At 43.5% G+C, this 26,424-nt stretch overlaps 1 protein-coding gene across 1 annotated transcript in view; it reads left to right on the plus strand.

Moving 5' to 3' along the window:
* Positions 1-1,220: 1,220 nt before the first annotated feature.
* PUM3 (pumilio RNA binding family member 3) overlaps positions 1,221-26,424 on the plus strand; it is a 31,407-nt gene continuing 6,203 nt past the window's right edge. Inside the window, exons 1-15 of the mRNA XM_081894224.1 lie at positions 1,221-1,404; positions 2,814-2,996; positions 5,196-5,331; positions 6,522-6,597; positions 8,048-8,141; positions 8,222-8,288; positions 13,051-13,225; positions 16,239-16,342; positions 17,180-17,258; positions 17,836-17,934; positions 19,379-19,432; positions 20,006-20,086; positions 21,795-21,937; positions 23,789-24,011; positions 25,149-25,236. Coding sequence (XP_081750350.1) covers positions 1,317-1,404; positions 2,814-2,996; positions 5,196-5,331; positions 6,522-6,597; positions 8,048-8,141; positions 8,222-8,288; positions 13,051-13,225; positions 16,239-16,342; positions 17,180-17,258; positions 17,836-17,934; positions 19,379-19,432; positions 20,006-20,086; positions 21,795-21,937; positions 23,789-24,011; positions 25,149-25,236 — 1,690 coding nt within the window. The 5' untranslated portion in view covers positions 1,221-1,316. The remainder of the gene's footprint in view (positions 1,405-2,813; positions 2,997-5,195; positions 5,332-6,521; positions 6,598-8,047; positions 8,142-8,221; positions 8,289-13,050; positions 13,226-16,238; positions 16,343-17,179; positions 17,259-17,835; positions 17,935-19,378; positions 19,433-20,005; positions 20,087-21,794; positions 21,938-23,788; positions 24,012-25,148; positions 25,237-26,424) is intronic.

The following is a 26,424-nucleotide window of genomic DNA, read 5'->3' on the forward strand; positions in this document are numbered from 1 at the left end:
CGAAGGACCCGGATGAGATGGGCAGCCATTGCTGAGGAGCCTTGAGAGGAGAGCGAGGGCAACCATAGAGAAAGCAGTTCAGAGAGAGGAGGAGGAAGAGGAGGCGCAGGTGCAGGCAGGTGTTCCAAGAGCTAACCACAGAGGGGGAAAGCGGAGGAAGGACCGCAAGCGCTTCTCCCATAGATTTGTAGTAGTGGACTAGCATAGATGGTCTGATCTGCGGGTTTACTTCGGGCGCTATTCCCCCCTTCCTCTCGCCCCACCTGATGGAACTGAGAGCTGCAGATGGAGCACGAGAGAAAAGATGCAGAACTTTAGCAGCATCGTTATAGCTTGGACTTCATTTTGCGCAAAAAGTGGTTGCTGCCTGTAGTTATTTAATTGCGGTGTTCCATCAGCTGGTGTCTTGAGCAGCAACCTCTGGAAACGAAGGGCTAAAAACCAGCGCTGCTCTCCCAAATTACAGTGGTACCTCGGGTTAAGTACTTAATTCGTTCCGGAGGTCCGTTCTTAACCTGAAAATGTTCTTAACCTGAAGTACCACTTTAGCTAATGGGGCCTCCTGCTGCCGCTGCACTGCTAAAGCACGATTTCTGTTCTCATCCTGAAGCAAAGTTCTTAACCTGAAGCACTATTTCTGGGTTAGCGGAGTCCGTAACCTGAAGCGTATGTAACCTGAGGTACCACTGTATCTGGTCCCTTTTAACTTCGTATTTCACCTGGTTGACTAAAATCCCTTATTTTGGCTGCTGGTCCCTTATTTTCAAATCTGTAAGTTGACAGCTATGCAGGAGAGGTGCTTCCCCTCTCTCCCTACTCCCGAGGAAGCTCCCTCCTCTGCTCAGCTGCATGGGGATGAAGGCGCACCATTGCTCCGAGCGCGGCCGCCTGAGGGTGCCGCCGCCACGCAGCCCCGAGCGGAGCCTCCCCGCGGAGGGAGCGCGCAAAGGGACGCGGCCGCGCAAGAGGGAAGCCGGAAGTCGGGCGCGCGCGTGTCACTCTGTCTCCTTTCTACGTCTATGGGCCTCGCCGAAGCCAGAAGGCGGCAGCAGCAGCCGCGGGCGTCACTTCCGCTTCCCCTTTAGAGAGCGGGAGAGTGGCGGCAGGCGCCCCCTGCCGACCATGCCGCCGGCGTCCCAACGAGAAGCGGAAGTGCTGGCAGATGTGTCCCGCTGCGCGGCTTCTCGCGAGGCCCCTTCGTCCAATGGGAGAGAGCTTCCGCCGGAAGGAGCTGGGGAAGAGAGCGGAAGTGCGGCTGGAGACTTCGCCGGGAGGGCGGCACGTGGGGCTGAGCGAGGAAGCGAGTTTTTCCTCCCATGGAAGCCAAGCGCCGACGGAGGGGACCCGCTGGCGGAGGAGGAGGAGGCCCCGGGAAGAAGAAGCTGACCAGGAAGGCCGAGGAAGGTGAGGCGGGGGCGGGAAACGGGCCTCCCCTCTGAGGGCGAAGGCAAAGGGGTTGAACCCGACCCTCCTCTACAGTTGGGGGGGGGGGGGAGAAGAATTCTTGCTGGGAGTTGGAGGGCGCTGGCCAAGATCTTGCGGAGGTTTTTTATTATTATTATTGCTTTGTGCACCATCTGGTGGAAAAGTGCAATACAAATTTAACGCATACAGAAATAATTCTATGAACCTCCTTGAGATCACCGGGTATAGGGCGGTAAAGGTAAAGGGACCCCTGACCATTAGGTCCAGTCGTGGCCGACTCTGGGGTTGGTAGATAAATTCAAATAATAATAAGAAGTCCTAGGCTCTGTGGTTTAACCCACAGCACCACCCCATAATAATAATAGAACACCACAATTTGTAGTCCCTCTGATTTATTTGTTTTAAAAAATCCTTTCTTCACCTTAGCAGAAGTAGCGACAGCGTTTTTGGTTGCTGTTTTTCCCGCAGCATGTCAGTATGTCCACTTGATCCAAATTCTATTCCCGTTAAATAATGTATCCTGTTATGTATTCTACGTTTCTAATGATAATAATAATAATTTATTATTTATACCCTGCCCATCTGGCTGGGCCTCCCCAGCCACTCTGGGTGGCTTCCATAAAAACCAAAAATACAGTAAAATATCACACGTTAAAAACTTCCCTGAACAGGGCTGCCTTAAGATGTCTTCTAATGATGAATAGACATTGCTGTTTAGTGTGGAATTTGAATTCGTTTTCACAGAGGGTGGGCCATTTTCTAGTCACCATAATTATATGAAGAAACCTGACTTGGAAAGTGGAAGACTTTTTTTAAAAAAACACAACATGTTGGCACTTTTAATTTATTAAATTAAGGTATGAATGTATAGAGTCAATACAGTTCCCCACCCCCTGGAAGCGACAAACCACATATTTCATATAACTGTTTTAACATCACTGTTAAAAACAAAGTGCAAGACTTTTTGATGTGAAGTTGCCCACAACACTTCCCTGTACTTTAGCATATAGTTCTGCCTTAAGCACACCAATGGCAGGGATAAAGGGTAACTCAAAATATATCCACTGGAAAAAAGTTCTGTCATATTAGCTGTATGCTATGTACTGTATGTAAGACCACCAAATGGTAGAGATTGTTAGATAAAAACTAATCTAATAATCAAGCGGTTTCTAACAAAAAAGTATTTTATTTTATTTTTTACAAAATACACAAGTACATTATACGTTTTCCATCTTAAGGTTTTTGTCCCATGTTGCCTTTTGCTCTTCCATTTATCCTCCCTGAATTGAAATATCAAAGTTGGACTGAAAAGAATATAATACATATTGAATACAAACTGATCTGTTGTTGAGTTTGTGAAATTAACTTCTTTTGAAAACTTCAAATAGATGCTGGTCCTCCAACCAAATTAAATAGAAAAAGTGGTGAAGATGGCAAGCCGAAATTTAAACGTAAGAAATTTGAGAGAGGAAACAAAAAGCCTAGTAAAACTGGAGTGAAACAATTCAAGAGTAAACAACCATCAGAAAAATTTACCAGGAAGCGCAAACTTCAAGATGATAAAGAAGGAGGTGAGAATAATACTTGGGTTTGTTTGGTTTTTTAAGATATATTGATCAAAGAAAGATAAATGTCTCAATGAATGTGCTACTTTAAAGATATTTGAAGGCGTCTACTGTCCACAATCTATTGATGATGTGACAGGGCCTTCTCTGCCCTTGGCCCTCTTTGTGGAATGCCATCCCCATAGAAGTTCCCATTTTTTTTAATGCCAGTTCAAGACCAGTCTATTTGCACAGGCTTTTGAGTATTTTATCTGGTTGGTTTAGCTTACTGAGTAGCTTTAGTTGTTCCTATTTGAGGTGTTTTTATGGTTTTATCACTTTGTATTGCGTGATTTTTTTAAAATTTAAGTGTTCCAATCCACCTGGGGAACCTATACAGATGATGAGCTATAAGTAGTTCACATCTTAATGATGAATGTTTTCTTTTAACAAATGTGTGAATTGTGACCAGCCTGCATGCTGTAGATTCATCTCTGCACAAAACGTGCATTTAGAGTTGAGACAGTGGTTTGAAGCAGGGCCCCACAATGCTATGCTGGCCTTGGTAGTGAAGTAAAACATTGTGGTTCGTAGGCCCGCCCAGCGTTCAAATTATTATATTGTCCACTTGCAACCAAGTGAAGATGCCTGGGCACCAGGATGGTGCCTGACGTCTCCACCATGTGGTGATCATTGGATCTCACCTGTTTTCACACACTAACAACACATCCTGTAGAATGCTACCAGTTACATGTTATCTGCACAAGGAATTTCAGAAATCAAACTGCTTTTTCTGTGCCGCCTGAACAGGAGCAGTCACCATTATGGAAAAAGATGTTGGAATAGGCCGATATATATGTGGACTGTCCCTGGATCATGTGACATTTCTTCTTTAGGTTCTCCAAGCTCTTAACGCTGCTCAAGGTTGTCATCTGAACTAGCCAGCTGTTTAACTGAGAATCAATCACAGTCAGTCCATCCTTTGAAAAATAAGACTTTAGAGCCATCTTGCCCCCAAATGGCAACTAGACATTCCATTTGGGTGGCTGTAACCTTGATTTAGGGAGCCATTTGCCACGTAGCTTATATATCAGAGTTTCTAACACTGACTGGTAGGTCCCACCCCCTCCTAGCTTGGCCCTGGGGATGGGGGGGGGGTGAGGATGGGCCCTGCCTGACTTTCTTGCAGGAACTAGACAGTTTGGCTGGTGTTTGGCTTGCATCTTCTTTGTGCCTCAGCGTCACAGCAGCCAAACCATCCCAAGCTTTCCTCCTAACATGGGAGTGGGGAAAGGTGCAGCAATAGCCACACACACAACTCCTGGAATAATACCCAGCCAGTTCCGATTTTAGCTCCAAGGTTGACGGCAGCACGCTTGCCATTGTAAATGGAGCAAGGATGGATGGTCAGGAGCATGAGTTATGAGCCTGAGGTTCAGATTTTAGTTATATTTCAGATTTTAGTTAGTCCCTGCAGGACTTGACATCTTTCCGCAGGGCCTGCAAGACAGAGCTGTTCCACCAGGCCTTTGGTCAGGGTGCAGCTTGACTCCCTCCTTTGGTTGCCATCAATTTGATTTTAATTAATTTTTATAAAGAAATGTTTTTAGAATGCTGCACTATTTTATTGTTGTTAGTCGCCCTGAGCCGGGCTTCGGCTGGGGAGGGCGCGATATAAATATTTATTATGATTATGATTATGATTATTATTATTATTATTATTATTATTATTATTATTATTATTATTATGTCATGAGTTTTCAGAGCTTGCCTTGGGCAAAACCCACACCTGTAATATCAGGATAAAATGGGTCAGAGCTCCATGATAAAGAGCAGGTGTTTTGTATGGAAAAAGTTGCTAGTTCAGCCTTTGGCATTTGGAGATTAAGGAAAGGTGGAGAGTCACTGGAGAGCCTTTGTCTGAGTCTACTCTACTGGGCTATATGTATCCATGGTTCAACTTGGTATCATGTAAATGAACGAGCTGCTGTTTCAGAATAAGCTGTAGCAGTTTTAAAAAGCTGGTTCTTTTCTCCAGACAGACATTCTTGGAATTTTAAACAGAGGCACAGCTGACAAAAATTGATTAGGGAAGTATTGTTGTCGGAGAGGATCCCAAGAGCAGAGCAGTCTGCATCCAACAGTTGGCACTATTTGTTAATTAACCTGTGTGGCGTTTGATGCGTCTTAAAGTGCGCTACAAAATGAATGCATTTTTGTCATCAGGGTCGGCGCCTAAGAAGCCTAAATGGGACGACATCAAGAAGAAGAAGAAGGAGCTGAAGCAGAGCCGACAGCTGAATGACAAAGCCAACTATGATGTGGTGCTTAAGGGAAAGCAGATTTGGGAATCTCTGAGGCAGTAAGAACGACTTGCGCTGCATTTTCCTGAACTTAACACTGTACTTGTTTTTCCTTCTCATGAAGGAACAAAGTTTGTCCTGCCTTAGACTTCAGTATAACGCGCACACAGACATGGTTTATTGCTGCAGTTGTCTGTGTGGATTATAAAACTGAGGCTGTACGTCAGTGTTTTAGGTTCATTAAAAAAATAAAATCATAACTAGATGAATATGTGTCCTTCATTAAAGCATGCATAAAGGATTACATATTACAAAAGAACCTTTGGACAAAGAGGCTACCTGCGAGTTGAGCACCCTGCAGTGTTTGTCACCTGCTGTGAAGTGTTTGGCTTGAGTGTAGAAGCCCAGGCCGCCTCCACACCTTGCTTTTGCAGTGCTATGATGCCGCTTTAAACAGCCATGGCTCCCCACCAGCTAATCTGGGGGCTGTAGTTCTCAAATTGGTTTGACAACCGGTCTCTCTTCCCAGAGAACCCTGGGAATTGTAACTCTGGGAGAGGAGAATAAGGGTCTTAACAAGCTACAGCTCCCAGAATTCATTGGCAGAAGCCATGCCTGTTTCAAGTGCTTTTGCTTTAAAAGTGTGGTGTCAAATCTCTGCTCAGTCTTAACTCACTAAATGGCCTTGGTCAAAGGGCAATCTCTTCCCCTAATCTGCTTTACTCGGTGGTTGTGAGAGCTCTCCTCTCCCCCCTCACCCATCCGTTGCACTGATCATGCTGCACTCCAGTCTGCAACCAAAGTGGCAAGGATCTAGTCATGTGGTATAGGGGGTTGGACTAGATGACCCTGGGGTCCCTTCCAGCTCTACAATTCTTTGACTCAATGCTGTGTTTCACTAAAAGTGTGGGTACCCTTGTCATTAGAGTTCCCAGTGGAAGGTATACAGCACTGAGTCCTTAATAAAGTTGGGCACCAAACCTCTTACGTGCCATATTTGCGTGGAGGCATTACCTGCCTCCCCAAAGAAAAAGTTTTTGATTGTAGTAAGGGGATGAGCTTTGGAACGGACAAGAAGCAAATACTGTAATCTGTTACGCTGCTCTCAGTTGCTTCTGGACAGCACTTTAACATGTTAGTCTTCCAACACTAGATGCCAATTAACTTCTTAAAGTACAAGATAATTCAGTTACTGTATCAAGAAAAATAATAATTATTGTATTGTCTAAAGATTTTCTTGTTTTTATAGGAAAAAATGTGAGAAGGAGAAGCGGGAAAAGATGTTGAGTGAACTCCAGGAGCTGCTTCGTGGGAAAATAAAAAATGTAAGAAGGATAGCAGAATACAGTGAAATATGACTCAAATGGCTGGACTTCTTGGGGTTTTGTAATGGTGGGGAAAGGGCATGTCTGGTTCTGCTGCCCCTCCATGTGATGGGGGCTGGTGGGGGGGGGCAAGTGGAATGTCTGTTCCCAGGCCCAAGGGTCATCCTAACAGTTCATCTACCTGTTGCATCACCTGCAAAGTATCTCAAAGGTCTCCAAGCCCAGGACACAGATTTTCAGCAGGAGTAGGAAGAGGAAGCAGGAATACAGTGGTACCTTGGGTTAAGTACTTAATTCGTTCCAGAGGTCCGTTCTTAACCTGAAACTGTTCTTAACCTGAAGCACCACTTTAGCTAATGGGGCCTCCTGCTGCCGCTGCGCCGCTGGAGCACGATTTCTGTTCTCATCCTGAAGCAAAGTTCCTATTCCAAGGTACTATTTCTGGGTTAGTGGAGTCTGTAATCTGAAGCGTATGTAACCTGAGGTACCACTGTATCCCATTCTCTGGATCCAATTCATTGCATTGTACTGGAATGCTTCACCTGTTTTACCACCACCATCATCAATGTATTATTTTTATTTATTAAATTTGTATACCGCCCTATGCCTGCAGGTCTCAGGGCGGTTCAAAGGATAAAATCACAATATAAAAACACAAAGCAAAACAAAACAACCCAGTAACACCCCCCCCCCCCGCCGGAATCGGATCCCATGATGCCTGGTGCACCTTGTAAGGAAATGTGTTGCTGTGTTGCAAGTGTTTCTATTACATATACATAATAATAATAATAATAATGCAGGTTGTAGGTGCCCTTGGTTGTAGGGACACAGGTGGCACTTTGGGTTAAACCACAGAGCCTAGGACCTGTCGATCAGAAGGTCGGCGGTTCAAATCCCTGCGACGGTTCAAAGCTCCTGTTGACTCGGTCCATGCTCCTGCCAACCTAGCAGTTCGAAAGCACGTCAAAGTGCAAGTAGATAAATAGGCACAGCTCCAGCGGGAAGGTAAACGATGTTTCCGTGTGCTGCTCTGGTTCGCCAGAAGCGGCTTAGTCGTGCTGGCCACATGACCTGGAAGCTGTACGCCGGCTCCCTCGGACAATAAAGCGAGATGAGCGCCGCAACCCCAGAGTCGGCCACGACTGGACCTAATGGTCAGGGGTCCCTTTACCTTTAGGAGCCCTTGAAATGCCAAATGCTGGAACGGTAAAAAGTACAGAGGCATTTCTCCCCACCCCCCCAAATTGGTTTAGCTGGTTTAGTGTTAATGCCAGCACACTCATATGGTTCATTTCTTTGGGAGTGTATTATGTTTAGCTGTTAGTTAGCTGCAGACAGCTTTTAGGAATTTTATTAAAGCCAACCGTGAAGATAAATCTGTTGAAATGCAATGCTGCCTAAATGACTTAGGGGGAAGGATTCATCTCAAGGGAACCATTTATCCCCACAGATGGCGTTTGCTCACGATTCGACCCGCGTCATCCAGTGCTACATTCAGTTTGGCAACGCAGAGCAAAGGCAAGAAGTATTTGAAGAACTGAAAGGTACAGTTTCCAGAAACAAATGGCTTGCCTTCAGAGCTCTTGGTGTTTACAGCTTCTTATGGTGGTTTCTCATCCCACAGATAGTTTCACCGAACTAAGCAAAGCCAAGTATTCCAGAAATATTGTGAAGAAGCTTCTTGCCTATGGGTAAGTATTTCCTTTTTCTACGCTTCTCTCCACTTCTGAGGGAAGTCAAGCCAGAGAACGGAGTGTAAAGGAGAGAATGAGGGAGCTGGACTGTGGTGCTTGGCTTCAAATCCTTGCTCAGCTTACTCTCTTGTGCCGCACTGTTGTCAAAAAGATGAAATGGGCTTTGACAGAAGGCAATAATGATCCCACTGAGATCATGGCACTGCTCTGGAAATGCTTGAGTCCTCTAGCTCCAAAAGACAAAGAACTTAGTTTCGTCTCTTCCAAGTCTCTGGATGCTACTGATGTCTGTCCCACGTCTGAAAAATGCCATTTTGGTTGATATGACTTGGATATGTGAATCTAAAGCAGCTCATAGCATCATCATATGTTAAAAAGTCATGCCATGTCATTTGTAGGCAACTGCTTTCTTTTTTTCCAAAAAATTTTTTATTGGTTTTCACAACATTATAAACAAACAAACACATAAGACAAGCAAACATAGCCTTATTGAAAATTACACTTATTAGCATTGTTAAGTGACTTCCTCGCTTCCCCTTGGTTGAATTTCATTGCATATTCTTTTAACGGTTTTCCAAATCACAGTTCTTATAAAATTTAACTTAAACATTAACATCCTTAGATCTTCAGATTACGAAATTAAACATATTAATTCATCCCTTAACATAAATAAAATCCTAAGCCAATTAAGTATCTTCAAGTTGTTTTTAGTTAATTTAACTTAACATATTTAACTAAGTAATCATTAAATTTAATCTACTCTTCCTGATACTCCTTCTTCTGGTTGCGGGCTCTTCCGGTTACGTCGGCTAGCTCCGAAAAATCCATCATCTTCATCTGCCATTCTTCTGTCGTTGGTAATTCTTGACTTTTCCACTTTTTAACTAACAAAATACGAGCAGCAGTTGTGGCATACAAAAATAATTTAACATTTTTCTTGGGCAATTCCAAACCTGTTATTCCAGAAAGAAAGTCCTCTGGCTTCTTTATAAATGTATATTTCATTATTTTTTAAAAAAGATTTTTATTAGGGTTTCAACAGATTTTATCATAACAAACAAAACAAAACAACACAACACAATAACAGACAATAAACAATATAACACATAAAAATCGAACAAAAATATATAGGTTCAATTCTTAATTTCATGTGCCTTACTTTCCCGACCTCCTCACACCTCCCTCTTCTGTATTCCAATTTCCAAATTAGTTTCAGCAAACTCTTCCATTATTTTAACTGATCTTAATGTTACTTAATTTCTTTTAAATTAACCATTGCCGCTGCTAACCACTTATCTTATAATCCCCACCATTGATTAATTTTGCTATGTTTCTTTACTTGTTACTTATACAACATCTTTGCACATTCCTTTCAAATTTGTCACTAGTGCCACACTATCTCTAAATCCTGCATCGTTTTAACATTCAAATAGTTTGCAATGTTTTTGCAGATAATCTTTAAATTTCATCCAATCTTCTTCTGTTTGTTCTTCTCCCAAGTCTCAGATTCTGCCAGTCATTTCTGCCAGTTCCGTGTAGTCTATCAGTTGCATCTGCCATTCTTCCAAGGTGGGCAAATCTTGTGTCTTTCACTACTTTGCGATGAGTATTCTTGCTGCTGTTACTGCATACATAAAAAAGGTTCTATCCTTCTTTAACACCATCTGGCCAACAATGCCCAAAAGAAAGGCCTCTGGTTTCTTAAGAAAGGTATACTTAAATACCTTTTTCAGTTCATTATAGATCATTTCCCAGAAAGCCTTAACCTTTGTGCACGTCCACCAGAGGTGAAAGAATGTTCCCTCAGTTTCCTTACATTTCCAACACTTATTGTCCGGCACATGATATATCTTTGCAAGCTTGACTGGTGTCATGTACCACCTATAGATCATTTTCATAATATTTTCTTTCAAGGCATTACATGCCGTGAAATTCATACCAGTGGTCCATAACCGTTCCCAGTCAGCAAACATAATGTTATAACCAATGTCCTGTGCCCACTTAATCATAGCTGATTTGACCGTTTCATCCTGAGTATTCCACCTTAACAGCAAGTTGTATATTCTTGACAATACCTTAGCTTTAGGTTCTAACAATTCCGTTTGGCCTCCATATTGAGTCTTTTCAGAGCCTTAGCTTCCATAGGTGAAAACCACCTTGGGGTCTTGTTTTCTAATAGATCTTTGTATCTTGTCCAGACATTAAAAACTGCTTTCCTGACAATATGGTTCTTGAATGCTTTATGAGCTCTAACCTTGTCATACCACAAATATGCATGCCACCCAAACGCATTGTTGAACCCTTCCAAATCCAGAATGTCAGTGTTTTCAAGAAGTAGCCAGTCCTTCATCCAGCAAAAAGCTGCTGATTCATAATATAGTTTCATGTCTGGCAGGGCAAACCCCCCTCTTTCTTTAGCATCAGTCAGTATTTTAAATTTTATTCTGGGCTTTTTGCCCTGCCAGACAAATTTAGAAATATCTCTCTGCCACCTCTTGAAACAGTCCATCCTGTCCACAATCTGCAAGATCTGAAACAAAAACAACATTTTTGGCAATACATTCATCTTTATAGCAGCAATTCGGCCCAACAAGGAGAGCTTCAAATTTGACCATATTTCCAGATCTTTTTTTTACCTCTGACCAACATTTTTCATAATTGTCTTTAAATAAGTTCAGGTTTTTGGCTGTCATATTAATCCCTAGGTATTTCACTTTCTTCACCACATTTAAATCTGTCTCTTTCTGAAGCTTTTCTATTTCCGTAGAAATCATATTTTTCTCCAATACTTTGGTTTTTTGCTTATTTAGTTTAAATCCTGCCACCTGACCAAATTCCTGAATCAGTTCTAAAACTCTTTTCGTACTAGATTCTGGCTCCTGCAACGTCAAAACCAGGTCATCTGCAAAAGCTTTAAGTTTATATTGTTTGGCTCCGACCTGGACACCTTTAACCAACTGGTCCTTCCTAATCATATTCAAGAGCACCTCCAGGACCGAAATAAATAGCAATGGAGAGATAGGGCAACCCTGTCGTGTTCCTTTTTCAATTTTAATCTCTTCTGACACCACATTATTAACTATCAATTTTGCTTTTTGTTCCGAATAGATTGCTTCTATACTATTTTCAAACCCTTGTCCCACACCCATTCCCTTAAGGTTTTTCTTCATAAAACTCCAAGAAATATTATCGAAGGCCTTCTCTGCATCAATAAAAATTAACACTGCTTTTGTATTAGTATTCGTCTGCAATAACTCCAATATATCAATAATGTTCCTTGTGTTATCAGACAAATGTCTACCTGGGAGAAAGCCTGTCTGACCTTTGTGTATTACTTCATTTAACACTCTTTTCAACCTATTGGCTAGAATATATGCAAAAAATTTACAATCCACATTTAACAGGGATATGGGACGGTAGTTTTTAAGTTGTGTCTTTTCAGCTTCGGATTTTGGTATGAGTGTGATGAAAGCTTCTTTCCACGACTCCGGTGCCTTTTCCCCCTCCATAATCTCGTTGCACACCTCCTTTAGTGGTTGAATTAAATAGTCTTTCAAAGTCTTATAATACTTGGAGGTTAACCCATCCGGCCCTGGAGACTTGCCCAGTTGCATGTTCTGGATGGCACCTTCAATCTCCTGTTCCGTTATCTCATAGTTCAATATTGTCTTATTTTCTTGAGATAATTTTTGTAATCCATTTGTTCTTAAAAATTGGTCTATATCAGTCTCTTTCTGCGGCCCCTATAAATGTATATTTCAACATTTTTTCCAATTCATTATAAATCTTTCCCCAGAAGTCTTTCACCTTGGGTCAGGTCCACCACATATGATAAAAGGTTCCTTCCTTTTCTTTACATTTCCAACATAGATTGTCACATTTGTGATATATCTTTGCTAATTTGACAGGAGTCAAATACCTCTAGAACTTAGCTCAGTGCGCGAGACTCTGCTTCTCTCTGAAGTTTGGTGCAAGTGCCAGGAAGCCCTGGAGAGGGGCAGGATTTGTTCCAAGCAACCAAAAACGGGTTGGCTACCAAGCAGAGCCAAACTGTCACTCAGTGATTGGCCTGCTGCTGGCGTCTCTCTCTCTCTCTCCTATGAAACTATGTATATTAATACACATAAGACACACACGGTGAGATAAAATGTGGGCTGGATCCAGACTGCCTTTCATGAACGGAATGGCTCTTCCAGCTCACAGAAGGCTTCTGATCCAGCAGAGGGATCCGGCTGTCGCAAGAAGGGAAGGCAACAGCTGCTGCTTCATCCCTCCCCCTGCAGAAGAAGAAGAGTTTGGATTTGATATCCCGCTTTATCACTCCCCTAAGGAGTCTCAAAGCGGCTAACAATCTCCTTTTCTTTCTTCCCCCACAACGAACACTGTGAGGTGAGTGAGGCTGAGAGACTTCAGAGATGTGTGACTAGCCCAAGGTCTACCAGCAGCTGCATGTGGAGGAGCGAACCCAGTTCACCAGATTACGAGTCCACCGCTCTTAACCACTACACTACACTGGCTCCCAGCACTATTCCACAGGGTCCCGCAAAGGAAGAGGAAGGTGGCAAAAGTTGCCGCTCCTTCTGACAGCTCAGTCCCCTTGCTAGTGGCGTCAAAAGTTTGGATCAGAGTCTTTCTTTTCTCCCCACCATTGAAAAAGAATAAAAAATCAGTTGTGTTTAATAAGTGATTGCTCAAAGTCTCTGGTCCACTTTTCTTTTCCGATATGTTGAGCCACTATCCGTGTTTCTTCCTGAAACAGAACAAAGCCACAAGTTGCAGAGATAATCAAAAGCTTTAAAGGCGAGGTCAGGAAGATGCTGCGCCATGCGGAAGCGTCGGCTGTGGTGGAGTATGCCTATAACGACAAAGCCATTTTGGAACAGAGGAACATGCTGACTGAGGAGCTGTATGGGAACACATTCCAGGTCTACAAGGTGGTGTATCGAGGCAGCTTTTTGTCAGCTTTTCCCCACAGTATTGTTTTTAGATTTTAGATGCAGTGCGCCGTGGGAGAGAAAAGGAAGGGTGGCCAAGGGGAAAGTAAATACAGTGGTACCTCGGGTTACAGACGCTTCAGGTTACAGACTCCGCTAACCCAGAAATAGTACTTCGGGTTATGAACTTTGCTTCAGGATGAGAACAGAAATTGCTCAGCGGCGGCAGCGGGAAGCCGCATTAGCTAAAGTGGTGCTTCAGGTTAAGAACAGTTTCAGGTTAAGAATGGACCTTCAGAACGAATAAAGTTCTTAACCCAAGGTACCACGGTAAAGGTAAAGGGACCCCTGACCATTAGGTCCAGTTGTGGCCGACTCTGGGGTTGCGGCGCTCATCTCACTTTATTAGCCGAGGGAGCCGGCGTACAGCTTCCAAGTCATGTGGCCAGCATGACTAAGCCGCTTCTGGTGAACCAGAGCAGCACACGGAAACGCCGTTTACCTTCCCGCTGGAGCGGTTCCTATTTATCTACTTGCACTTTTGTGCTTTTGAACTGCTAGGTTGGCAGGAAAGTACCACTGTACTGCTGTTTTATTTCCAGAGCTGGAGCTCTGAAGGTGGGCCCCTCTGCATCTGTGCCCTGTACATGCAATTAGTGCTGTTTATGTCTCACCCCGACAGAGTTTTCTTCCTATCTTTGAAGTCCTTCACTAGAGCAGAGCAGAGCATACTTGGGGCTAAAGGATCTCTGTCTGATCTACACCAGGAAGAGGTGGGCTTGGGAATACTCACTTCGCCACTATGAAAACTAGGAATTCTGTTTATAAGCAAACCTGCCATTCCCGTGGTTCTAGTTAACATCTTGATAGCTTCATTAAAACAGGGATACATAGCAACCTGATGCATAGATCTAAGCTAGCTGTTTCAAAAATGTATTGGCATCTGAACACATGTTTACTTGGTCCCTTCTCTGGGGGTTGACTTTATTAAGAGAAGTTGGTTCTGCTTAAATGACAGAGGCCAACTTGAAAGACCTGCCACCATGTTTTAATTTGTCTGGTGTGAAACTCTGAATGCAAAGGCTTTATAGACAAAAATAGGTATTTGATTCCTGCAGAATTTAGAGATCTCTGGAGAGCATTGTTTAAGTTGATTGGTTTGCAATTATTGATTATTCAGGTACAGTATAAAGAAGTATTACAGTTGAACTTGCTATACAACGTTTGACTTTTGACTTCAGTTTGAAATGGTCTAGTTCCATGCCCCCCATTGCAGTTTTTAAGGATTTAAAAAGTAATCATTAGCTTACATTTGAAAGGGAGTGGTTTTATTAGGAATTTTCATGTTTGAAAATCTGGATAGAGCCATTCCAATTCCTATTAAAAAATTAAGCTTAATGAAGTTCTTTTAAAAGCTTTGAAACCACGAATACTAATACGCTATTACTTGAATTCTCCTTTCATTATGTGCTGCATCATTTTCTCTTAAAGACTCACAGATCACACATTGTGGATATCTTTAATGAGAGACCAATTAACAGGAGTTCCACTTTGCACACTAATTAGAAACTGTCTTCTTTTGGAAATGGTAGCTCAAAGTGAATGTAAGAAGCAGTTATACCTGCTGTTTTAACCCTTTTAATAGCTGTGCATGAATAGGAGCTACTTCAGCCTTTTTAATAGGACTCTTTTGCAAGTTGCACTGTGATCCTTAACCTGCTTGCAGAGAAGTCAGATTTCTTCACTACCATATTTGTGGTGCTGATGGGCACTCAAGTGCAACCGCCAGCTCCTCTATCAGTTCAATTTCAGGCACAGCTGCCCTGGTTCTGTTGGGGATGTGTGAGTAGGAAGCCAAACCCTGCATTGCTCTGAATTGGGATACCGTAGGTTTGACCATCTGAATGAGTCAAAGTCTCTATGCTGGAGCTGAGAGGCCACAATAAGGCAAGAGTGTCTCGTATTTCTTCAGAACAAAAAAGGTTGTACCCAGTTAGGATGGATCTTTGCAGAGCACACTTGAACAAAATACAGTGGTACCTCTGGTTAAGTACTTACTTTGTTCTGGAGGTCCGTTCTTAACCTGAAACTTTTCTTAACCTGAAGCACCACTATATCTAATGGGGCCCTTCTGCCGCTGCCATGCCGCCGGAGCACGATTTCTGTTCTCATCCTGAAGCAAAGCTCTTAACCTGAGGTACTATTTCTGGGTTAGCGGAGTCTGTAACCTGAAGCGTATGTAACCTGAAACGTATGTAACCCGAGGTACCACTGTAATAATGGGGCAGTTCTCATTTGCAGAAGTATTCTCCTCTGTATAGGTAAAACTGGATGGATCAAAAAGGTCAAAAGTGAGGCTGGATGAATGCACAAATATAATGAATTAGTGCATTTCCCTTCTTTTTGTCCCAATTACAGTATTAAAATAGGCAGGCAGAGCATTTGACACCTATGTGTGTGTTTCACCCTTTAGTCGCATAGTTTTATATACCTTGCTTTCTCTCCAGCCTGACATTATGTTTCATCAGGACCTCTAGTATGTCAGAAAGACCAGGTGGAGCTTGCTGCATCAACACAGGCTTCAAGATAAACTCTCTCAAATGTACAGTGGTATTGCTTCAGGTTAAGTATGGACCTCCGGAATAAATTAATTACTTAACCTGAGGTACCACTGTATCCTTGGAAACGGAGTGCAGTTCAGGCTGTTCATAAAATGTCCTTTTCTGGTCACTAGGTACAAAATGCCTTTCGTCTAGATCTTTCTGGAGACTTCAGTTCCCTCTTAAATGGTAAAATATGAGGTGCCAGCTGGACCATCCTTCACAGGTCATCTGAGGTCCGTCACAGGGAAGCCAGTGGCTTATCAGAGGTCCTGTGTCTGTACAGAACCTCTCAACTGAGGCCACAGTGTCAAGATACGATGGCAGACTTGCTTTATACTGAAGATTCTTTATTGTGCTTTTGGCTCTTTAATGTCATTAAAATTCATCGTAGCGGCTTTTCTTAATTTCAGTCATCAGAACACCCAACTTTAGAGGAAGTGTTGAAGGCTCAGCCTGAGAAGCGGGAGGCCATTCTGGATGAAATGAAACAGATCCTGACTCCAATGGCACAAAAGTAAGGGCAACAATTTAGCGTGAGGCGTATCACAGCCAACTGTGGAGCATAAAGTGTGTTCTCATCCCTTTTAACGTCTTTTGTTTTGTTTTGTTTTTCAAATTTTTTATTAGTTTTCACAATATTATAAACAAACAAACACACAAGACAAACAAACATAAATCATAGCCTTATTGAAAATTACAGTTACTAACTTTGTTAAGTGACTTCCTCGCTTCCCCTTGGTTGAATTTCATTGAATATCTTTTTAACGGTTTTCCAAATCCCAATTTTTATGAAATTTAACTTAAACATTAACATCCTTAGATCTTCAGATTATGAAATTAAACATATTAATTCATCACTTTTAACGTCTTTTGAGATAACTTTGAAACCGTTCCATTTTGAATGTAAACACTTAAGCTGGTGAAAGCCCAGCAGATCTTTCCAAGATGACTTATTTAATGTGGGAACATCGAAGGCTCTTCAAAAACAAAATCAGTCCCCAGTGCTTCTTCTTGCCTTTTGGGTCTCTCTCTCTCCTTAAAAGCAGGAGTGGGGAAACGGGGACCCTCCAGAGGTTGATGTGCCCCAAATCCTCTGATCTCTAACCATTGACTATTGGGTTGGGGCGGATGGGACTTGTGGTCTGTTAACATCTGGAGAGCGGCAAGGAGACACATAGGAAAGCAGCCAAGTCCTGTGCACAGATTGGTTCTCTGGCTTGACAACTAGCCTGCTCTGGATGCAACTGCAGGTGTATCTAACTTCCGTTACAATTCTCTGCCGTGCAGTTCCATGTCATGGTATTATGTAAGTACAGACCTCTGTTTGTTTCCCCCCTGTTTCATCTTGCAGGGAGGCTGTGATAAAGCATTCCTTGGTGCATAAAGTCTTTCTGGACTTCTTTATCCATGCTACCCCAAAACAGAGATCGGTAAGTATTGGCACAGCTATGGGTTTTGATCTGGTTTCATGTTAACGAATAAACAGTACAAGTGCATGCCAGGCTTGTCTACTCCGCAGAGCTGTGTCTCTTAGCAGCTCCTGTGCCTCCTCCGCTAGCTGGATTAGGAACCTGAAGCATAACGAAGGCACTTCAGAGGATCTGCGTGGTCTTGATGGGATGCGCACCCTTCCCACTTCCTGGCACAACTTGCCAGGCATCATGCCTTGAAGCAGGACAGGGCTGAATCAGGGTGCTCAGCTCTTGGTTTCTTTCTGGCTGCATTTGCATACCTGAAGTTAGACATTCTTCCTTATTAAATGCTGATAGCCCTGGGATGATTGTGACCAAAGCACTCTGTTCTTTGTCGTGCCAGTGGCCTCAGGCTGTTCTCTTTAGTTGCTCTTGTGCTACTCTGGTTCTGAGAATTTGAAATACTTTCCATTCCTGGTTGTAAGGAAAGATAACGCAGGCCCACAGAGCTGATCAGAATAATGCCATTTATATTATGGTAGTTGATTTGTGTTAAATTCATTAAATCCATCTCCTTAAATCTGGCTTTGTCTAGGAAATGATTGAGTCAATCAGAGAATCTGTAATCTACTTGGCACACACGCATGATGGAGCCAGAGTCGCCATGCATTGCCTGTGGCATGGGACCCCCAAGGTTTGTATGCAGAGTCCGTGTGGATCAAATGAGAATTGGTGAGACCTTTCTAAAAAGTTTCACTGGGGAGCCTTTTCCCATCGCTACTTGGCTGTGCCTGACTTTGACAAATGTGATTGTGAGACATAAAAGAATGGAAATGCCCAACCCTTTTGTTAGAATTAGTATCTAAAAGGTACTAAGGAGGCTTTATGACTAGCCTTGCGCCTCAAATGAAATGACAGTGCTTATCATGGTGCCTTGGCAAGCATGCTGAAAATTCAAACTTCAGAGAGAGAGCTGCGCCTTCATTATGTAAATGCTTAAAGCTGAGACTTGTACATAAGCTGAAGTGCTGTCAGGATCTCTTCCAGGGCTTTCCCAAAATACTGAAGACTTTCAAGCTGGTTGCAGCACCCAGCTTGCTTATTTTGCATCCCATAGGGCAGGGATGTTCAAGTAGTCGACTGCGATCGACAGGTCGATCCCCTGGTGCTAGCAGTAGATTACGGGCTCATTTTCCTCGGGGGGGGGGGAGGAGAGCATCTGTCCCCACCCACTCGCTGTGTCCTTGATTTGCGCACGATTGCAAAGATGGAAGAGGGAGTTACTGCAGCCAGGTTTTTTACGTGGTTAGCAATGTCTACCCAAAGCAGCAGAACTATGGGGGTTCCCCTTAAAAAGCTGAACAACTTTGGTTTGGCCTCCTAAAAAAAGCTTGGCAGCTTTTGACTTTCTGCTATGAAAAAAGCTCGACAACATTGGTCCCCGTCCCCACCCCCAAATGGGTAGATCACTGCTAGCCCCCCCCCCCCCGGGTGTAGATCGGGAGTTGGATGTCCCTGCCATAGGGAGTTAAAATGCCTCTTTGTGGAACATTGAAAGGTGTCCAAGCCCATCAGCAAAGAGAGGAGAGATGGGAGAAGAAGGTCTTCCTCTGTGTCTGCAGTGCTCTTTGTCTCCCTGGATTCAGGGGTGCAACGGGGCCGTGGTCCTAGTCTTTTTCCAGCATGTCTCAGCCAGCCAGGCATGTTGCCTTGACCTGCTGTGAATTTCTAAGAGATTGCATGTTGTAGTTGAACTGGACAAGGGGAGGTAAAGAGACGATAAACAACAAAAAGCAGAATGAAGTGAGGTGGGAGCAGAGATGAGATTACAGAGAAATATGGAGAAAGGGGGGAAGTTAATAGAGAGCAGAATGGGGAGGGCGGGGGGAGAAATGGGATATTGCATGACGTACTTTAACAGTCATCTGCAGGGCGGCTTTCCATCCTTTATATAGAAGTGGGGTTCAAAAGGATTTCTAGCTTCTCAAGGACTCTTTGGCCTCCTCCAAATGGGTATATTTGCTGAAATGTTGCACATTCTGAAGTCAGAAACCCGACATGCATCGGCTCTGCGTTCATTTTAAAGCTTGTTGGCCTCACACGCTAATTTATTGCTTTTTCTTCATTTCTCTTGTCAGGACAGAAAAGTCATTATGAAAACCATGAAGACTTATGTTGAAAAAATAGCTAATGTGAGTATTTTTAAAGATGTGTTTGGTAATTTTGAGCAGCAGAATCCTGTGCATATTTACTCAGAAGCAAGTTTGTCTTAGGAGTGCGGCTTAAAAAAAATCACTGTTGTGGCCTTATTTTCAATTGGAACTGCATGGATTGAGAAGTTTTATTCTCAAGTGTTCAAGCTTATGTATGAAACATCAATATACATGACTTTAAGGAAGAGATTTGAACCTAGACAAAATTGCGAATTCCATAGCAAAGGGCCAAAAATAGAAGCAGGACTTCTAATTCTTCATTTGAAATAGCTCTGCTTTACACAGAAACAACTGATGGATGATGAAACAAATGAACAAATGAAAAAAACAAATGAAACCTTAAGCACATTTACTCAGATGTAAGTCTCTCAGAGTTAAGTGAGGCTTAATTCCCAGTAATTGTGCATGAGAATTAGTATGATGGAACTTGTTATTGTGTGAGATGAATAGTCATTGTTGATCTTTAGCAAGTTCATTGGAACATGTTAGACCAGCTGCTTGGTTAATCGGGCTTCTATGTCTTATGTTCTTGCTTTCTGGTTCCTATTTCAGGGCGAATTCTCACACTTAGTTTTGCTGGCGGCATTTGACTGCATTGATGACACTAAACTTGTGAAACAGCTAACTATATCTGTAAGTAGTCTGACTTCCTAAAATTCTCAAGATTTCCTGTTTCACTTAGTAACAAGGTGTAAATTACACTGGAAACGCTCACGTGTTTTTAGGCCTGGTTTTCAAACATTTCAGGTTTATTTTCTTGTAAGACAAAACTAACTTCATTGTGGTGGTTTTGCTGTTGCTTGGGATGCCATAGCATGCTCCATTTATTCACTGCTTTGATTTGAGATGGTATCTGTGCTGGAAACTCTCAAGCTATGCTGAATCGCTTGGCTACCTAGTGAGTGATTATGCAAAGAATTAAAATATTCCTCCCGGGGCAATACTGCTCTTCAGTATCAAAATACATGATACTTCAGCTTGCACCATTTCAGACTATATGATAAATTTCAAGGTCCAATTTATAAAAATAATGGTAAAGGGACCCCTGACCATTAGGTCCAGTTGTGACTGACTCTGGGGTTGCGGTGCTCATCTTGCTTTACTGGCCGAGGGAGTCGGCGTACAGCTTCCGGGTCATGTAGCCATCATGACTAAGCCACTTCTGGTGAACCAGAGCAGTGCATGGAAACGCTATTTACCTTCCTGCCGGAGCGGTACCTAATTATCTACTTGCACTGGTGTGCTTTCGAATTGCTAGGTTGGCAGGGGCTGGGACAGAGTAATGGGAGCTCACCCTGTGGTGGGGATTTGAACCACCGACCTTCTGATCGGCAAGTCCTAGGCTCTGCAGTTTAACCCACAGCGCCACCCGCGTCCCTTATCTATAAATGTACACCCAGTCAAAAACAGGGTGTTGCAGCACATGGTTCTTCTGTTCCCCTCCCCTACATAGAATCACAGAACTGTAGAGTTTGAAGCATCCCAGGGATCATCTAGTCCAAACCCCCGCATGGCAGGAGGAGCAAAGCTGTGATTTGGAGCCTGCTTGTTTGTGCTTAGCCATGGTTTGGGTTAGCATTACACGCAGACCATGATTTTGTTATGTAGAATCTAGGTCTCATGTGCATTGAATTCTTTGGCAAGTTTATAACTGCAAAATGCACCCAAAGAGGTCTCCACATCGTTCATAGAAGGTGGTAACGCTGCATGAATCTATTGACAGCTACTTCATTAAAATAAGGAACGTGGAAGTCTTTTGCAATATTTTATAACTATTTCCCAAACTATCCTCACCTCTCTGTCTAATAAGTGCAGCGTTGCCACCTGCGTTAGATAAAATGGATGAATCCGTCTTCAGGCAACGTCAAGGGGCACGGTTCTGTCGTGACTTCATCTGCCTCAGGCTTCTGTGCAAAATAGAGAGCACTGGCTGGAAGTCAGGCAGCAATCACATGCTGGAGCCTTGTAGGAACGTGTTCATAGAAAAAGTTAAAATAGATGTCTTGTTAGACTGCACATGGGATGGACACCTTTCCTCTAACTTGAGAATAAAATAAGCATTGATGAACAAAGCTGGGCTCCTCAAAATAATTTTGCCATTAATCCATATCTAAAAAGTTTATACTAACTGTACCTGCAGATGGAAGGCATGGCTACTGTCTGTCTAGTGTACATGTTTTTGTCTGTGTTTGGGATGGACATCCCTACATGGGTGTATTGCATGTATTACAGTAGCAGTGAAAACTATGAGCCAAGATTGTGATCCCTCTCCAAGTAACTAAAAATGAAATTGGTTGTTGAAAACAATCTTCCACTAACAATGCTTTTCCTCTTCTTTTAGGAAATTAGCGATTCCTTAACCAGCATTGTAAATAACAAATATGGAAGGAAAGTCCTCTTGTACCTGTTAAGTCCCAGGGATACTGCGTATTTCTCACCAGCGATAATCAAAATCCTGGAACAGGGTGATGGAAATGCTTATAGGTAAGCAGAAAATGCCATTTCCACAGTTTTGTGGACGTCCAAATTTAACATTGTCTGCCAGTTGTGCAGAAAAGCAGTTATTTGAACGAAAGGAAACTAGCAGAACAGGCCTTTCCCCGTGGCATTTCTGTTAACAAGAGTGGAGGCTGGAGAGGAAAGCTATGAGATGATCACCATTTGTTCACACTGCTTGTGTACATTTGCATCTGCTCCCAGGGAGTGGAAGTGGCTGGCTGCACCATAGTGGAAATGTCTTGCATTGAGCACACGTTTACCCTGCTGCATCCTAGAGTGTCTAACCCGTGATTTAAACATAATAAATATGGCTAGAAATACCGTATTTTTCGCTCCATAAGGCGCACCTAGTTTTAAGAGGAGGAAAACAAGAAAAAAATATTCTGAACAAAACAGTGGATGTATGGTTTTTGTGATTCATGCCGTGGCCACAGACATGTGATCTGATGGTGAATTTGGGGTGACCCAATGCAAAAATCCCGAAGATCCCTGTGGATCCGTGCTTTGTAACCACGTTTTTGCACCATTGCGGCCCCACGCAACAGTGGGTGCGTGATTTTTTTGGTACAGGATGTAGCCATGGACATGCTACGTGATCTGATGGTGAATTTGTGGTGACCCAGTGCAAAAATCCTGAGGATCCATGGGCTTTTACCTCCCCCCTCCCAGGCAGCCTCAGCTAGTGTCCCTTATCTTTCTTCCAATTCCACCGATCAGCTGTTTCCTTTCAACACTCCCTTCCCTCTTGTTTGCCTTAGTGAAGTGTCTTTTCCTTAGTAGTTTGTTGCTCCTCCTTTTCTTCTAATTTCTCTCCTTATTGCTTTAGTCTTTCTGTTTTCCCCCTTTGCAAGTTTGCTGTCTTTACCTCCCCACTCCCAGGCAGCCTCCTTTATCTCTAGCGTCCCATATCTCTCTCCCCATAGGCAAACGATCAGTGGCTTTGTTTCAACACCCCCTTCCCTCTTTTTTTAAAAAAAAGCATGATCTGCTTTTTGCCCCTGGGCAATTCGGTTCCAGGGACCACGCTTTTGCTCCATAAGATGCACAGACATCTCCCCTTACTTTTTAGGAGGGAAAAAATGTGTCTTATGGAGCTGAAAATACGTACTCCAGACACAAAAAAAGGAAGCTGCCCTCGTTGTCACAGTATGCGCACCCCCCCCCAAACAACAGGTGGAAGGTCCCCGCTTGAAATCCACCATCTGTGAATAAGGGAACCATAACTGGTTTCTCTCTACGAGGGCCACATGCAGCCACCATGAACGTGTGGCAGCTTGTTTCTCCATCCCTTGCAATTATGGCACTTGCCTCGGCCCCACATGTAGCTCCCCCCCCCCCAAAAAGCAGTGCTGGTTCTAAGAAAGGGGCCTCTCTGTGCAGATGCAGCCAGGCTTTTCCCCCTCAGTGGCAGGTGGACGAGGGTCTGCTATTAATGTGAACAGGACTACCTGGGGGTGTTTTGGTGATTTCCTGAAGGTTAATCCTCAGATCCAGCTATTTCTTACGGGATGGAAGGAATGTCGGCATGGAGCTCCCATACCTCTCAGCTACGATGTAAAGAAGAGCAGTTCTGCATGCTTATTTTGTGCTTGTCGGACAGCTCCCTCTCATCGCAACATTGCCACGTGTATAATCACTCATGCTTCTGTGGCATTCTGAATTGAGGTGTAAAACCGTAACCAATTTTCCATTTATGCAGGTTATATTTAGTGCGTTCTGGGGAGAAAGCAAAGAGAGGGCTATGTTTGGATTTTAAATTGGACAATTTGGAGTGACTGGATTATGTTGTAGCAAACCAAATCCCGTCAGTAAAAGAGCTGCTTTTTATTCCAACAGTAAAAAAGATGTAGATGTTCGCCGCCGTGAACTTCTGGAAGCTGTTTCTCCCGCCTTGTTAAAGTACCTGAACGAACATGCTGAAGAAATGGTGATGGACAAGGCAACGTTCATTGTGGTGACGGGGATCCTCAAGGCGGCCGTTGGCGACGTCCAGCCAGCTATGAAGGCCATTGCTGGCCTCGCGGCAAGAGAGATGGTTCCAGGGGGCAAAGATGGAGAGGTAACTGTGCCTGAAATGGAGAGTTATGAATTGGGGGGCCCTTCCTGGGATCTGCTGCAGTTTGGCTATCAAATTGGGATAAACCAATTTATCCTGCTTCAAGCACTGGACTACAGCAAAGGGCTTGTTGAGTCTCATGCAGGATCCTGGGATCCATCTGGAAGGGACTGCATAATAATTCTTCCATGCCGAAGGAATGATAAGTAGATAATGAGATTTTTTTTTTAAGCACAATTTTTGGATCATTTTTAAATGATAAGGAGCAAATTGTTGGGCTGTTTCCAGAACTGCAGCTCTACTTGGGCAGCGGGCTTTGTGCAGGCAACACAACGTCCTCTTTCTCTCTTGTAACCCTCTGCCCTAGCTCAAAACCAGGCCTGGGGGCCCCTCTGGAGAAGGTTTACAGGGGTGGGGGTGAAGAAGGAACGGAAGCCCCATTGTGCAAGTGGAACTCGGCTCACGCAGCGTTGGGTAGAACCCATTATTTTTTACTTGTTCCTGAAACTTAGGATAACATCGTTTCTTGTAGCTGAATGAGGTTGTAAATGTTCTAGCTTGGAGTAAGTAGACTACTTTTGTGGTTTTACAGCTGTGTGAACCACTGACTATACTATGCCAAATATACAATTTATTTCCATAATTTCAGCGTGTGGCATATTTGGTCACTTGCCTAAATGGTACCAATATCTTAAATTTTGTATTGGTATATCTGCTTGTAATGTCATTGTAAGCACTTGGCAGATAAAACTTTTGCGTATTTTAACCACCTAAAATATTTAATTCTGCAGCACTAAAATTGCTTAAGAAATCAAAAGGCAGGAAAGATAGCTAGTTAATGAAGTGAAAGTAAGATGATGGGTAGCTTAAATTTAGTAGAAACTCCAGTGCTTAATGTCTAAACAAACAGCCAGGCCTCTAAACTTATTTAAATGTTCTGAATGGCTTTCCATTTGGCCACCCCTGATTACTTAATGTACCACTTAGTCATGTGGAGAAAACAGATTTTGTTTGTAGGCAGCATTTCTAAATATGCCTGAGCCTTGATCTGATTCCTGGCATTTCGAAAGGCACAGATTGTTATACAGCGAGGGAAGTAAAAGCACTGCAGGGAATTGACTTTTCCTGTTCTTTTCAAAGCTTCATATTGCAGAGCATCCAGCAGGTCACCTGGTTCTGAAGTGGCTGGTTGAGCAAGACAAGAAAATGAAGGAGAGCGGCCGGGAAGGTATGCTAGTAATTCTGCAAAAGACAGTGGAGTCACTCGTCACAGTCTGTCTAAATGCATAAGGGACAACGTGGGAGGGGAAGCAAAGGCTCGTCTGCACTAACTGTTAACCTTGAAACTCTTTGCTTGAAGTGTTTAAATGCATGCTTCCGCCCTGGAAGTGTCCAGGAGATTTTATAGACTTCGCATCATCCAAGCTTAAAAGCAGCACAGCTTGGAAGGAGCTCTCCTTCACCCTTAGCGGGCCAAACAGCTGTCATGTCGGTGGCAGTGCAACCCTATATACCTGCTCCGAAGTAAGGCCCTCTGAGTTCAGTGGTCCTTTCTCCCAGGAATGTACTTAGAGAATTGCATCCTAAGTTCCATTAATTGGGCCTCTTGTGTACTACTTCTGTGGAAGTCGGGGGCTGGATACGGAAGGGACGTTGCTGACAGGAGTCTATTTGCGCAGCTAATAGAGAGAGCGCCTAGTATTCTCTGCTAGTGCGATCCAAGAGTTTGGTTGTTGCACTTGCAGTGCCAGGTGAGTTCAGGCACTGCTGCTGGTGGGGGAGATTGGGGGGCACAGGAGAAAGTCAACTCAAGGCAAATGGGTTCTAAACAAATTGCCGTCACGCAGAGTATAATCTCTCACCTACAGCTGCAGTTGATTTGATCTTGATAATCCACTTTCCCATTTGAGCCTATGAATTTGTACTAGGGTGGGGTTGGTTTTGTGTCCCCACCAACCGGTACCACTCACAATTTTTTCAAATCCTTACCTGCTTGCAAAGCCCCCTTGTTAAACCGACTGAAGTTTCTGGACATTTTCCTTATTTTGCAAATACATCAGAGTTGGAAGAGTCCCCAGTGGTAATCTCGTCCAGCCCCCTGCAGTGCATCCACGAGCATGGCAGGTGCTTTCTATGCAAAGAACTGTGGGGGTATTTTAAGCTCTTGGTGCTGTGAAATATGGAACTGCCCCACTCTTCCATAACTGGTCTTGTGGGCCTGAAGGTTTCAGTTTGTCACATCGGTGTCCACATCGGAAATAGCTCTTGCCATCCTGTCCGTTAAATTGAGATAGAGGATTCTGCTGTTACAGTCTCGGTTATTTCTTAGCATCGCTCCGAAATTAAGGCCTGGCTATTACAAATGTGGGACGCGGGTGGCGCTATGGGTTAAACCACAGAACCTAGGACTTGCTGA

Source organism: Podarcis melisellensis (genome assembly GCF_964234715.1).
Source record: "Podarcis melisellensis genome assembly, chromosome: 17".
Lineage (NCBI taxonomy): Eukaryota > Metazoa > Chordata > Lepidosauria > Squamata > Lacertidae > Podarcis > Podarcis melisellensis.